This window comes from Poeciliopsis prolifica, unplaced genomic scaffold (assembly GCF_027474105.1).
Source record: "Poeciliopsis prolifica strain line A6 unplaced genomic scaffold, Auburn_PproV2 SCAFFOLD029, whole genome shotgun sequence".
Lineage (NCBI taxonomy): Eukaryota > Metazoa > Chordata > Actinopteri > Cyprinodontiformes > Poeciliidae > Poeciliopsis > Poeciliopsis prolifica.
In genome coordinates this window covers 5558400-5573522 of record NW_026562404.1, presented here as the reverse complement: position 1 = coordinate 5573522, position 15123 = coordinate 5558400, and the positions used below count along the sequence as shown (strand labels likewise).

Sequence of the window (15123 nt, the reverse complement as noted above, 5' to 3'; positions counted from 1 at the left end):
ATAAGAAAAGATCACACCTTTATTCTGTTTTCAACAATTATCATGGTTTCTTGACAGCTCGTACATTGCGATAAAAAAAAAAAAAAGTTTTGTTAGGCAGGGGTTGCTTGGCAACTAAACCCCATCAATTTTATGGCTTGTCCTGTGCTCCCTACTGAGCCACAACTATGAGGAAAAACACGTGCAATTGTGTTCTTTTTGCCTCTGAATTTGCATAATGCATTCACAACTTCAAGATTCAAAGGGTATAGCCCACACTCTTATTATAATATATGTGCAAATAGAGATTTCATCCAGATTTCATCACTACTGGGTAGCCAGATACATGCAATTCACAATTTCAGCCTTTCTCTCCCCCAACATATGCATGCATGCACACAACCTTAAACTCCGATGCACTGGTTGCATTTTTATACAAGTAACACAATTCTGCCTTAGTGTTGTTCTTACTGACCAGATGTGGAGTTTGTTTGTTTCAGGTTGGACCCTACTGAGATTACATTTAGGTCACATAGAGTTGTTTGTCCCTCCCTGTTTAAATCCATGGATGCACTGTATTGATATGGTGTGCAAGTGTTCAGCCAGATGGGACGTGAGTTCCAGAGCTCAAGGCCAGTTTGGGGAGGGACTTGCAATTCACCAAAAACATGGAGTAATGTGACCTGCTGGGGGCTTTGAAAAGGCTTCATCTGAACCCATGAGTCAAAAGATTTAAAAAGAAAAACATACAAACCCAAGACTTGTGCAATGGTTGTTGTATTGACTATTTTTTTTTCTTTCTTTTGATGGGTGTTAGGTTATATGGGGGAGGGCTACAGATAAGAGAGATTTAAGGTGGGGTTAGCAGGGTTGGGGGGGAGGGGGTGTGAGCACAGGCTGCTGTTGCATGCTCTGCATTCCTCAGGTGTTGTAAGGATAGCGTGTTCAGTTCCAAGCAAATAAGCAAAGATGCTTAATTGCTTGGAAATCAAAGGGCATCAAGCAGGGAAGCCTTTTAGGACAGAAAAGTAGATGAATAGGTATTCCATTAGAGCATTATACAATACTGATTTTGTTCAAAACTGCACCAGACTATTTTTGTAAATTACAAACGCATGTGCTTCACAGAGGCAGTCTGAGGCTATTTAAAATCATCATCTTCAACTATTTGTTTAAGGTTTATCTACAAGTGGGCTAATGGTTGCAGCGGACAATGCCAGGCATGGAGATCTGGTGATGTGATGCAAATTCAGTTGCACTATCACACTCAAAATCTCGCTTAAGGAGAGTCACTTCTTGCTGTTTTATCCTCAGCATGCCCCATACTTTGTTTGCAGTATGTATTTTAGGCCATTGCTGAAGCTCAGATCAAAGTAAGAGCAGGTTGTGGAAGTGTCTGCGATCACTTCTACCCCGTCCTTTGCTCTGGTCTGTCTCCTTGGCTGGCCTGCTAAGAGCGGAGGGATTGTGTGCAGATGTGCTTGGAGAAAGGCCAGCCCCTCTGCCCTGGGAGAACATGTGGTCTGGGAGTGTTTACGCTGGCGCTCTTTCAAGCTGTCTCCCACACAGCATGCTGGCGTCTGTGTCTCTTTGCTTGTCAGTGCTCAGTCCCTCTCCTGTAACAAAGGGCGCATTCTCAGGTTAAGGTGACACCAGCAATTACGCTCGTCTACGGTGTTGACAAATAGGAAGCCTAGTGATGACGCTGATTGACTTGAACCAGAGTTTTCTTGTCCAGTGATTTTATGAGAATCACTGAAAGGCACGTCTCTTTTGAAAAAAAAAAAGAACATTATACTTCGCTGTAGCATTTGTGATTGTACTGAAACGTTTTGGAGTCAATAGATTTTGAAACATATCAGCCAGATTTTCTCAGATTCTTCGCATGCTTCACATTCTTTCATGTAATTCAGGCTCTGAAACAAACATCCATAAACTGAAAGCCATTCAGTTGGTCCTCTACTTCAGGGACGTCAGAATCACAAAGTAAAACAGGCTCCTGTTTTTTGGTGTTTTGACAAAGTAAAGATAGAATGATGGCATGCATCACAAAGCCTTGTAAAGAGAGTAATATTTTAACATTTCCTGTATCGGCTGATTGAAACCAGCAGGTGTTTCAATCAGAAATCAGACATCTGTCTCTGAATTTCTAGCATTTGAAGCAATATTGATTCAAACACATTTGGTTTCATTTTGATGTCAGTAAAATGATTGGAATTGCATTCCTGGATGTATTATGAGCACACAGCGCCCTCTCTCGGTTGAGATTATCAAGGCGACTCAAAATTCTTTCAGAAAACTGAAAAATGAAGTTCACAGTTTTCTGAATAAGCTTGCATAAATTAGATTTCATTTCTACAAGCCCTTCCTTTCTTGAAGTTACAAAACAATCCAAATAAAACCAACAATCCAATGCAAACTCGAAAAAGGCAATATTTAAAATGAATACATCTCTTCACCTTCTCAGAAAATTACACAAGTTGCAGGTTGTTTTGAAATATTTACTACTTCTTTAAATAATAAAATAGAAGAGTTGCAGCTGGTTATTCGATTGTTTTACTTTGTGGTAATGAAATAACCCTGACCCTAACACTAAATAGTTTTATCTAAGATTCGTTCCAAATAAATAAAATGTTCTAATTCAAGCTGCCAGCAGATGTGGTCAGTGTTGCCAATACTCAAGTAAGAGTACCATTACTTTATAATATTTTAAACTTGTGTAAAAGTAAAGAGTAGCTTTACAAAAAAATGACTCAAGTAACAAAGTATTTGGTGAAAAGGCTCCTCAACTACTGAGTAACTAATCATACAATCTGTGTATATTGCCACTAGGAGAACTTTGTTATGTTCTCCTAGTGGCAATATATAGGGTTTACTGCGTCTTTTTGATCTCCAAATGGCTCATTAGATGGACAGTAACATTAAAACAACAAAACAGGTATAAAAAAGAAGTCTGTAGGTATGTCTGTGTCTTATGCACTTTCTGTTAAAATATGTTTTTTCTTCCTTCATCGAAATTTCTTGTGTTGGCTAGAATATACGAAACAATTACTCCAGTCAGAGTCGCAATACTTCTCATTAATATTACCAAAGCAAAATTAAAATATGCAATTCAGTAAAAGTACTCATAAAATATTTTCCCCCCCAAAGAAGTTACTCAAGTAACTGTAACAGAGTAAATGTAACGAGCTACAATCCATGTCTAGTTATCAGAAAACTGATGAGTTTTCAAAGTGGTTTATTTTATTGCTAATGATTCCATGTTGTTCCAATACTAAATTTGAAAAGAAAAAGGCAATTATTAATATAGTAGAGGGATGTTTTACAAAGGTAGAATATTCAGGAGTTAACAGAGATTAAGCCTTTCTAAGCTCTAAACTCTAGATATTCTCATCCTGCATGCATTGGCTCTCTCCTGGTAAGCCCGCTTCCTCCAAAATGCAAGTTGCGTAGATCTCTTTAAATTGCCCTCAGGAGTGAGTGTGTGCATGGATGCGTGTGTGCTGCTGTGTTGTCCTGCGATGTTCCCAGGGTTTCCCCCTGCCCTTCGCCCAGAATCCAGGCCAGCACGACTCCACATACCCCACACGGGTAAGAGGGCATAGACAACAGATGGATTGATTTTTTTGTCAAGGCAGTCATGTGTGTATTGCACCACTAGATGTCAGACTTTCGCATGGAATGCTCTCATGTCCGTCCACGTACACCTCAACCCATTATTTTGTTTTTCCACAAGGATCTATTATTAGGACGAAAACATCAGATCGCATCATTTTGTCACATACACATCATATTATTTTTCCCATTGATTTTCTGTCTCCACCACATCTGTCTTTATGTAGGCCTATGTGTGTGTAAGAGAGAGCTAATTGAATGAGAAGCATTTTAAAGTAGAAGTGATAAACCCTAACAAAGTTGATTGAAAAAAAAAAACATTTAAAATATGATTTCATGAAAAGAAGCTCGGCAGTTGGTAGAAATTTTGAGCCACCATGCCCGCTGTATGGTGAACCAGTTGCAGCCCCCGTTTTCTCCCTCACCAAGGAGCAATTCTCGACGTATGAGAGTAAGGCAGGCTGTAATACCACATAATCAAACATCATGGAACAGCTCCTTCTTTTATGTAAACACCCTAACCCTTTCTAGAGCAAATTATATAGCTACTCATATGGAAGGAAAATACCCCCATATCCTAATCAAAATTTAAACTATGGATATTTGAAGTACAATCAAATCTCCACAAGATAACCTGGCAAACACAGAAATACAAAGGGCAAACAAACATGCATACATACGTCGAGTATTTATGACAACCTAACCTGAATGGATTTGGATTGTCAGAAGGAGCTTGAGTACCCGGAGAGAACCCACATATGTTCCCTGAGAACATACAAACTTCAGGCAGAATGTTCAGAGACTGGGATTCAAACCCAAGGCCTGTCGCTGCAAGACAAGAGCAGCAGGCCCAAATGTTTCCCAACCCCATTTCCTGCACGATCAAACTTCCCGGATCTTAAATTTCATGACAAAGTCCATATATAATATGCAATGTGCTCCGAATATTAGCACGTGAATTCTTAAAATCAAAAATCAATATTGTCTGTAAATTGAAAGGTATTGCGCAACTGCTTACTATCGTTTAAAACTATTTATTTATAGTTTCTGTTTTTGGAATTCAGTGGTATTTAGCCTTTAAACTCACATGGTGCTAAAAGAATAACGCTTGCATAAAAAATACTGAATAAAACATTTGCTTAACAACACAAAAATATGCACAACTGCCAAATTTGAATGCAATCAAATCGTCTGAGTAGAACTAAATCGAGCTATTTGTGAGCCTTAAGGCTCAACTCCTCTAAGAGGAGAGAGAAGAGACGAGGGCTCTCTAAAGAACAGAGACAAAGGCAGACTTTCTATCACCAGGTGGAACAGAACCAACATGTGCTTTGACGTTGCCGTCACACTATTACATGACAAATCAGATTACCATACACTTCAAAAAAAAAAAAAAAAAAAAAAAAAAAAGAGTTGTAATGGAGGCATGCGCAGTGTCGTCCCTCCTCAGCGATCCCATTTTAAGGAGTCGAGCGTTGCGTCACGGGCACGTCCACTGTGCTGGGGCTCGGAGACGCTGACCATCCAATTCATGCATCCAGAGGCGCGGGGAGACGTCGGCGCTCGTTGGGGAGAAACGCGTTTGTTCCATGTTCGTTTCTGATTCTGGTTTGCCACGGAGCGGTTCGGACGGGCGGGCGGCTGCAGCGGCGCTCCTTTTGTGCAAACCGGACGACTCGCTTGTCAAGCTCGCAGAAGACACAGCTTCCACTCCGCATCATGTTTGAACGCCGATAATCAGTTCGAAATATACATGACTGTGCAGCTGCATCGCACTTAGCCTCGTCGGGCTCTAGTAGCTTCTCCTCTTTTCTTTTCTTTCTTTTTTTTTCAATTACTATTGCAAAGAAATAATAATAATAATAATAAAAAGAAAAGAAAACGGCTGGAGAGACCACAGTGTGGGTGCAACTGGAGGCACGATCGCACCCCGGACCATTGAGAGAACGGTTCGGATGAGGCGGTTCGGTTGTAGAAATCCAGCCAACTTTTCATCTTTTCGGTTCTAGCAGCAGTGCCATCGGGCATTGCTCAGGAGATGGCGATGAGGTTGTTCTACTTGGGATTTATTCTCTGCTTGGAGGTCATGTCTCCTAACGGTGCCACCGTAGGTAAGAAGCCTGTTGTGTGTGTGTGTGTTTTTAAATAAATATTATTATCATCTTTATTTAAGAAGAAATGGACACTTTTGTCTATCATAGTGGCTGGGGGGGAAACATCCGTGCATAGGCCTATGTGGTCATCAGAGCTGGAGTCAAGCAAAAAAACAAAATAAATACAGTTTTTCTTTTGCTATGAAGGCTCTTTTGAAGTGGGGAGTTTTTGTTTTTCTTTCCCCAGAGAGAGTTTGGTACATTTAGGTTTATTTTGGCCTGAAAATCTGCCTTGCGTTTGTAGTGGCTTCAGTCTGAACAGACAGAAAAAAGGGGGGCCTCCATGTGAGGACGGCAGACAGTGAGGTTATTCACTGAATATTCAAGCAGGTACCATCGCAGCTCATTCCTCATCGACCTATTTACAGACAAAAACAACCCGATTTTTTTTTTGTTTTTGCAAATTTTGATTTGCTGTTAAAATCCCCTTCCTGAAAAAAAGCAAACAAACAAACAAAAAAACTCCATCTTCTTTACAGCTACGGTTGGTTGCAACCAGTCAAACCAACCTGCTGCTTTTACGCTCCCAAAATAATTAATAAAATAAAATAAAACAAAAAGAGGAAAGAAAAAAAAATTGTTTTGCATCCTTATCCCAAAAAAAAAAAAAAAAAAGCGGATGCGGGAACACGTCTCCCGGATCAGGTTTCATGTTTGTTTTCAGTTACTTGGCGCAAAATGAAAACAATGTTTATCTGCCTGGTCCTTAATGGCGTGGCTTGTCCTGACGTGCATGCGTGTCTGTGGGCTGCCTGGGAATTACAGTTTATTGGTGACAGCCAGGTATTTCGGCTGAGGAGTGAAATAAATAGTCGCGTATTTATCCTCTTACGTCCCGGGAGCTCTTTAATGCGCCCGAATCCCTCTTGGTAATTATGAGGTATCAAATGCACCGTTGCCCCCGTGACAATGCGCTGCAGACCTGTTGAACTAACCCGCTTGCTCTTTTTCCTGAACTAGTGCACTCTTTTTCTTCTTCTTCTTCTTTGTGTGTGTGTGTGTGTGTGTGTGTGTGTGTGTGTGTGTGTGTGTGTGTGTGTGGCACCATTTCAGTGCATGGGAAGCCACAAACTCATACCAAACATGCCCAGTGCCAGATCATGACCTGGCTGCATGCGATGGGAGTTCCAACGTATAATTTGAGTTTGTGCCGTCCCAGAAAGGAAGGCGTAACTGCTGGATGACTGTCACCTTAGGCTTCATGTCTGCGACAACAAAAAAAAAAAAAAAAAAACGAGCACGAAGGGGCCTGCTGCTTTACCAGATCTTCCATAAATTCTGCCTGCTCAGAATGTAAGCTGTAGCTGAGGTTGCACAAGTATGCAGGCTCCACCCTCTGCCTCCATCACTATGCAACATCTGGACACAGGGAGACCATTAATCCAACTTAGATGTGATTGAAAAAAAAAAAGGGGGGGGGGGGGCAATGGGTGAGGGAGGGGAGTGAAATGAGGAGAAGAATCAGTGCACTGAAGTTGATGCATAGTAACTGTACTGTGCATGACTTTTGAGCGACCTCCCTCTTTTCTTTCGGATTTGCTTCCGAGCAGACCGATTCTCATGTGGTCTTGACCAGTAGTTTTCCAGGCTCGCCGAAGGGCTTTTCAATCCACTTCCTTCGGACATTTACATCGACGCTTAACATTTCATGCCAGCCGCGTTTTGTCTCTCCACGCCAAACCGTGACGTCTCCTAGGGATTTTGGATCCTACAAACAAACAAGAGAGTCTGTCAGAAAGAACAAATGTGTAGAGCTCATGCTGACGTCCTGCATGTCGGCGTGCGCCAAATACTGGCACAAACTTGTTGAGTTTACAGTGTCAACAGGTCACAAAGTAAATTTGGTTTTTGCGTTCAAATCCCCAATTACTTAAAAAGACTCAACGTTAAGTGTGTGGATTTCTTACTTTGCTACTTCTGAGGTTATGAAAAGCCATTCTTTAAAAACTGCTAAACAGTCATCCTACTGTTTCTATGGTTTAAAATCGCCGTAATGACATGTCAGAGTAAATACAGAGTTTTTTTCAAGCTGTACAGAGCGTAGAGTACCTCTGTGCTGACCCTCTCCCATCTTTTGCTGTATTTTGCCTCTAATGTTAAAAAAAGTGGCTTTTAGAAATGTTTTTTCTAGTGGTGAAACGAACTGAAAGTCAAGGATTGGAAACTAAAGAAGCACCAGCCGTCACCCTTCGTAGTGGTCCTTTAGTAGGCAAGCTGTTTCAAATGTAACCTTTTAATATTTTTGGCCAAAATTGTCATATTGTATTTTTTTTATTTTATTTTTTTTAATTTATTCCATAAGGTAGTCCTTAAATAGGAGACGGCCCTAAAAATTCATTAAAAGTATGTAATCAGATTCAATCCTTTTCCAAATTTGGATAATTGTGGACAAATTTAAATTTAGTATGAAAGGAAGTCTCAAGTTCCAGACTTTATATCTTATTTAAGATGATAAAATGCTGAATTTATAGAAACATCAACCTTTTACATTGCTTTCTTTTTGAATGACCAGGTATAATTTTAGTTTAACACATCAAAATTTGAGTTTTTGTCCAAGTCATCGACCAATTTATAGTTCCTCTGAGATACCACTACAACATTTCTTTGTTATGTTGCAGTGGATAAAGAAATAGACTTGGTCTAAAACCAAAAAGGGCAAACGTTAGTGCAGTTTGGCTTCCAGATATTTTATATTTTTAAAACCGAACTTAAGCCTCAGCTAAGAATCAAAGCAACAATTTGGAATTTCTACTTCCAGGAAATGAACGAGTTATTCATCACAAACCATGCTTTGCTCAATCTGTATTTTATTTGAGTAGACACATGGTTTGCACTTGCATGTGGATGATGTCATAGAAAACACTGGAAAAAGCTGAAAATGGAGCTGGAGAAAAGTAGTGAATTTTGAAATATCATTACAGGAACTCTGCATGTTGGTCAATGACTAGTCATGAGCCATATTTCGCCAGGGGTTTGTTTTATTGCACGGTTTATCGGCCAGTGGAAAACAGTTTTGGTAATCCATTATTCACCAGATCCATTCAGGAACCACAAAACCAAGAGCCCTGCAGCAAACTGAGACGTTTCAACAACTGTGCCTCTTTAATGATTAGTTTGTACCAAAAAGGGGATATTTCATAGGCTCAGCTGAATTTCAGATAATTATTATTCTAAGAGAAAAAGGTGTATCATTTTAAAAAGTCATTTGGGCAAACAACTTTTAATATATTATTCTTATTTAGTAAATACTCTCTTCTCATACGATGCTGAGAGTAATATTCAGACGTAAGTCGCCTCAGTTTCACTGACAAAAAGCAGTGAGGTTTGATGTTTGGATGGTTTAGGAGTCATGTATCTACCCAAATAATAGATCTGTCTTTGACTTTCTTTTACTCTCACACTTTGTGCAGACCTTAATGTCCAAGCAGCTAAGGCTTAAGGATGGTGATCAATGTTGTTATTGACAAGAAAGAGGACAGTCAGGCAAAATCATTGTCATCACTGAAATATTCAACCAGAAGATCTCAATGTCATATTTTCATAATGCCATACATTTCTAGAAATATAGGACGGAGACTTTCCTTTTGGAGTGTGTCGCCACATCACCAATCGAAATGTTAGTGTTGTGATCCTAAAATGTCGACTGTCTTCTTGTCAAAAAGAAAATACTTTGCACAGGAAAACAATCAGAATACAACAATAAAACATTCCTCTCTGCCAACAAATGTTGCTTAAAACATTTTTTGCAATGTGCGGGAGTTTCATTTTGGAAACTTATCATTTCAAATATTGAGGAATCAGTGAAACATAAATGTATGGAACAACTTAAAAGCATTTTTTTAACGTTAAGCCTGTCTAGCATGATTGATTAGTCACTGGCAAAACAAACTATTTATGTACCTTCAACAGAATGACTTTTAAATAATTTTTTTTTGGGTTTGGTTTTTAAATTCATGCATTTAAGTGATCCTTGATCAAGCCAGTACAGTGGTAAATCTCAAAGTTATGACACTGTGATCTCTCTAATGTTAAAAAGCCAAATCCCTGTAAGTGAAATGTGCCTTAAAGGCTGCAGATATTAAATTCCTGAGTTGCCTGCATGTTTGACTGACTTTTTGAACGAGACCGTACCATCACTGACAACATCTGGCTCAGACATTTAACAGCCTTCATCCAAATTCAACAGGTAATAGCACTTGGATTACTCTATTGAACCTGTCAAAGGGGAGGTCACTTGGAGTTGTTTTTGCAATGCTGCACACGCCATACTGTTTTCTGGCTATTAAACATCTTCGATTAATCACTTCATCCTTTTTCTAGCACATTTGTCAGAATGTTCTAAAAAGATTTGACTGTAGTCAAATCTCGCTGAATACTTCCTTTGGGATCTGCTGCATATTTTAGCTGAGTTTTTGTTGGAGGTGTTTTTCATTTTGATCCACTCCACAAAGTGAAAACAATCAAGAAGTGCTAACAGCTGGGTAATCTTGACTTTTAGTTTGAAAATAGATCATGGTTTTATCCCCCGACTTCAGGCTCTGTGTTACGTCTGATTGCTAAAAGAAGATAAAGCCAGATTAAGATTAATGTTTGCATGCTGGTGCCCAGATCTGATGGAAATCAGTTGGCAGTTCTTGTTGAATAACTTGTGAAGTTTTTGCAGTAATTACTCGTTATTTTGCTGTTTACATCGCTGTTTGCACCATTCGAAGCCAATGATCCCAGATAGGAATGGATTTGCTTATTAGTAGAATAAGCAAGTGTAGGTTTTTGTATTTGAGATTCACTCCCCCCCCCCCCATATCATAGAAAAAGAGCCTTTCTGTTGATTTCATATTCTTTTCCTATCCCGAGATAAGAAGAAAGTGTTGTTTAAACCTTGTAATTTCTCAGCAGCTGCATAAATATAGACTTTGTTCTGTTTTGTTTGTTGACGAACTCATCACATGGTGGCCAACCGACTTCGCCCCTTGTTTTTGGAGGCGACCTGCTGGTCTCTGTGTTCTCTGGTACTGAGCTTTTTCAGCTCTTGCACGTGCGCGCTGACATGTCGACGGGAGTTGCTGGCTTTGGGCTTGACTGGAGAATCGATTGATCTTAGGACAGTTGGCCGCTTTCGCACTCAGTTGGGGCAGAAAGGCTGATACATGGAGATGGGGCTCAATTTCATGGGCTGCTGCAAAGTGTCAGAGCTGTTTACTTTAATCAAAGTCACAGAGCCTGATCTTTTTGGATTGTGGCTGTAAGCTCAGGTCTGTCTTGTCTGGACTTAAGCAAATGTTTATCTAACACTTACATCCTATTAAGCAGTCTTTCAAGAACCTTTTTTTAAACATTTTGTTGCCAAACTGTTGAATATCGCAAAAATATATATATATTTTGGCTTTCCTCTTCTTAACATTAATATTATATGGTGAATAACCTCTGTATCTATACCAGAGACTTTTAATCTTTGACTTTTTTTTAGTACTCTACTTTTGCTACAATTTCACCAACATGTTTGTATGTGAATCATTTCAAGAAGCTCTAATGGGGATTCCTATTTTCCCGTGGATCACTGACATCTTATAATCTTACCTCAATACAAAGATTTATTTTCTAGAAGTGAGAAGTGAATGTGTTGTTGTTCTTTGATTGTTTGGCATCCTGTGAAAACAACTACATAAAAAATATTGAAATAACATCTCAAGACATCAGAGAGCCAGTAACTTTATTCCCTTCTGCCTTATTGATTGTGATCCTAACGAGGGGCGACGCTCTCATTAAATCACGGGAACAATCACCCTTCAGACAAAGTAAATCATCTTGGGTCTCCCAACCCACTGGATTAGTTCCTCATCCCTGCCTCTCCCCAGTTGCTTCAAAGGGCTGGTTCAAGTCAGGATTTACAGGAGTTTAAGTTGCAGTGAAAACCTCCATTTATGTGGTTCAGCCTGCATTTTCTGGCTCTTGTATTGTGTTTTCATAACGGTTGAATCTGGCTGGACTATCCCTCTGTGATCACACTTAGCTGTGTATGTATGCAGAGTGGTGGATGGGTGTAGAAGAACTCTTCTCTGGAAGCAGCATGAATGTGTATTAGTTTGACCACCATTCAGATTGGCTCTTTTGTCTCTTATCCCGATTTTTTAAAAAAAATGCTGCATGTCTCTTTTATGTGTGTCTCATGTAATTAAAGATTCTGAATCTGCTTGGGTTTCTGGGTGGTGGTGTGACATTTGAAACACGCAAGTTGCATAATAGAGTATGTCCAGCTGAAAAGTAGTAAAGGGAAAGCCTCTACAGTGAATTGAAGTTCTTAATGAATTCTGTTGATTTTATACAGGAAGAAAAAGGAAGTCAGGAGAGTTATTCTGTTCTGAGTTCAGTAGTTCAGAGACCTCCCAGTCTGGGACCCTGTGGCTCTTTCACTTCTCTAAACAATTGGGCCACAAGCATTGTTTATGTCAGTTGCCCATCAGAATTGGGCTCCGAAGAAAAAAGTGACTGTGAATGTCTCACTTTTTGCCACAGACATCGAGTTTTACTCAAATGAATGATCTGCACTGCAGTAATGTAGCTGTCAAAATATTATTTTGAGGTCTGTTAGGCCGCTATCTTTTGGCACTTGTCATTTAGCCTTAAGAAGTCCCTGTGCTAACGTTTGGTTGATGGAAAGAAACATAACCACTGAGCTTGCGTCTCCAGTGACACCTTCTGTGACTACAGACAAAAAAAAAAGGCAATGTCATTGCAACTAATAACACTGCCTATGAAAAGAAGAAGAAAGACGTTTTTAGTTGACAGACTTCATGTTCATAAGCAGCAGCTGCTTTACCCCGCCTATGGTCTGATTGCTTCTTTTGCTTCAGCAGTCTCTAAGAGCGCTCATCTTTGGACTCTTCCCTTAAACCCAAGTTTTAAGTAGTTTCATTATCCAGAGGCAAAAACTCATTCCAACAAAGACTCTTGTTTGTGAGTAAGGAGGAAGGCATCCCCCTACTTGTGTTTAATGCCACAGATTTCACCTACAGTTTCTATGATTTTTGTAGCAATGTGACCAATAAACACACATGTCATGTCAAGTCATGTGATTACCATGACTTGCATTTGCATCTACTATAGATGCTATGTCATCAATCACAATTCTTGTTCTTTGTTCTTTCTCCCAGAAAGTGTGTTTTAAAAGTAATTATTTTGTTTGAAAACCAATGGAAAAGTATATTGTGATTTATTTATGCTTTCAACACTTTTACAGTTTTCCTGGTTTTATGTATAAATATGTTTTTTTTAATGTGAAGCATTATGTAGGTTAATCATTAGATAGAGGGAAAATGTTTTTTTGTTATTACTGACTTACTAAAGTGTTGACTAAATGCTTGTCTTTCTACTACTTTTTGTATGTTCCTTTAACTCTACCAAACTGACTTCAGTATCAAATAATAAAGTGTAGTCATCTTACTTTCCAGTCTCTATAGAAGTTGTGATTTTATATTGAAGGAATACAAAGAGTAGAGTTGATGGTTGATGAGAATCAGGCCTTCCTCATATTTTACTCATTGCACCTCAGCAAGGCTATAAAGACAGAGTTCATTTATCTGCTGTATTTAACCCTTTAGGTTCTTCTTTGTCCCCATTTCATTGTGATCTTTTCACAGCATTTAGTAGAATCAATGCTGCACTGATCAACCTTCTGAACGTCTCCAAAGGGTTTATTATTTAACACGTGGCTCCAGTAATTTTGAGAGGCATTCCCATTGGAATCAAAAGGAAATCCTACATGTCCTGTATATTCTTGCCCAACTCCCTGATGTTCCTGTATTTAGTAAATCAAAGCTCACAATAAGTGTAGCAGAGCCAGGGACACCATTCTACATCGCCGCACTTGAGAAGATTTTCTTGAATTCGAAAGCAGAGCTGTTCATCTCTTTTTTTTTTTTTTTTTCTTTCTCTTAGCCAAAGCTCCACACATGAAACCAATTAGAAGGTGCTGGAATGTGCTGCATGGTTCTGGAGTTGATCTGTGGAGGAGGATGGCCTTATTTAGGAAGAGGGAACTGGTCTGGGTTGGGGTTTGGGAGGGGGGTCAGTGTTTCATCCCAGCTGGTGATGGTGTCTGGAGGCCTTCATCACTCTGGCTGATGAATTGGTGCCACAACACCATTTACTCACCACTGCATCCTATTTCATCCCCGAGACTTCCTCTCAGCGTTTGAGATTGTTTTTTTTTTTTGGATTACATAAAACAGGGAGACACTTAAATTGCCTTGTGTGAAGGAACAGATGGCCTTGAGAGTACTTTATCGGTCTCTTGGGACAGACGGTTCTTTAGGAATGGTGCTTTGTGTACATTTATGCATTTGCCCGGACGTAATAGTTTTTGCTGTGCATTGCACTCGCGGGGGGCACAGCCATTGTATGCTGATTCATAATATAATGCAGAAGGAAGGGCAGCTTGCGGTGAATAAGGCTTGGCACTGTGCTTAAAAGTTAAATCCAGTCACCCTACTAGAGCCGGTGCATCCACATTCCAGGAAGTAACTTAGGGATTTAAAGCATTACGTGTATTATAGCTCAAGATTTAAACATTTGTTCAGTAAATCTCTCAGTGACAAAATTACGGATGAGCCTGTGAGCCAGTTTAGCTTTGCAAAAAATGTTGTTATGGTGCTTCCTCAATATGCAGTACGTTTCACAACTTAAGCTAAAATAAAAACATGTTTTTTTTGGACTCAACACTCAATACTGTATTCTTTGTAAAGCAAATGAGGGGGAAAAGGGTTAGTAATCATTTCTTTTTTCTTTTTTTGTTTTGTTTTACGGAACCACTAGAAACTTCAGGTTGTTGGGATTTTATATGACAATCCAACACAAAGTAGCTTATGGTTTTGTAGTGTAAAGAAAAAGATGAAAGGTTTTTTAAGATATTGTACGAATAAAAATCTTAAAAATGTGACGAACATATACATGCGTTTTAACTCTGACACCTCTCTGTGAACTCAAATCTAGTATCCATTTGTGAAGACGTTAGAGGTTCATCAAAGAACATGGTGAACAAACAACCTCAAGAAGACCAATGAACACAGCAGGATGGGTCAGGGAGAAGATGGTGCAGAGCTACAAAGAAATGACCATCACACCATGCTGACCGCCTTGGCAAGAACAGTGATTCGTTCTTGCCAGCACAAATTTGCGCTCCACAAAGTTAGCCTTGATTGAAGAGTAGCGAGTTTTCCTCAAGGTGCTTTGGTCAGATGAGACCACATATGACATCTTTGATCTGTGTGCAAACCTGTGACACATCTCCTTTTACTCGCCATACTCGCTGTGAAGCATGGCAGTGGCAGCAGCATACTATGGGGATTCATTTCTTCAGAAGGAAGGATATTGTTAGCGT

At 39.6% G+C, this 15123-nt stretch overlaps 1 protein-coding gene across 2 annotated transcripts in view; it reads left to right on the top strand.

Moving 5' to 3' along the window:
- The first annotated feature begins 5062 nt into the window (after positions 1-5062).
- lrp1ab (low density lipoprotein receptor-related protein 1Ab) overlaps positions 5063-15123 on the top strand; it is an 89455-nt gene continuing 79394 nt past the window's right edge. For both annotated transcript variants that reach the window (XM_055049637.1, XM_055049635.1), the window contains exon 1: positions 5063-5705. In XM_055049637.1, the coding sequence (XP_054905612.1) occupies positions 5633-5705 (73 nt within the window). In that variant the 5' untranslated portion in view covers positions 5063-5632. The remainder of the gene's footprint in view (positions 5706-15123) is intronic.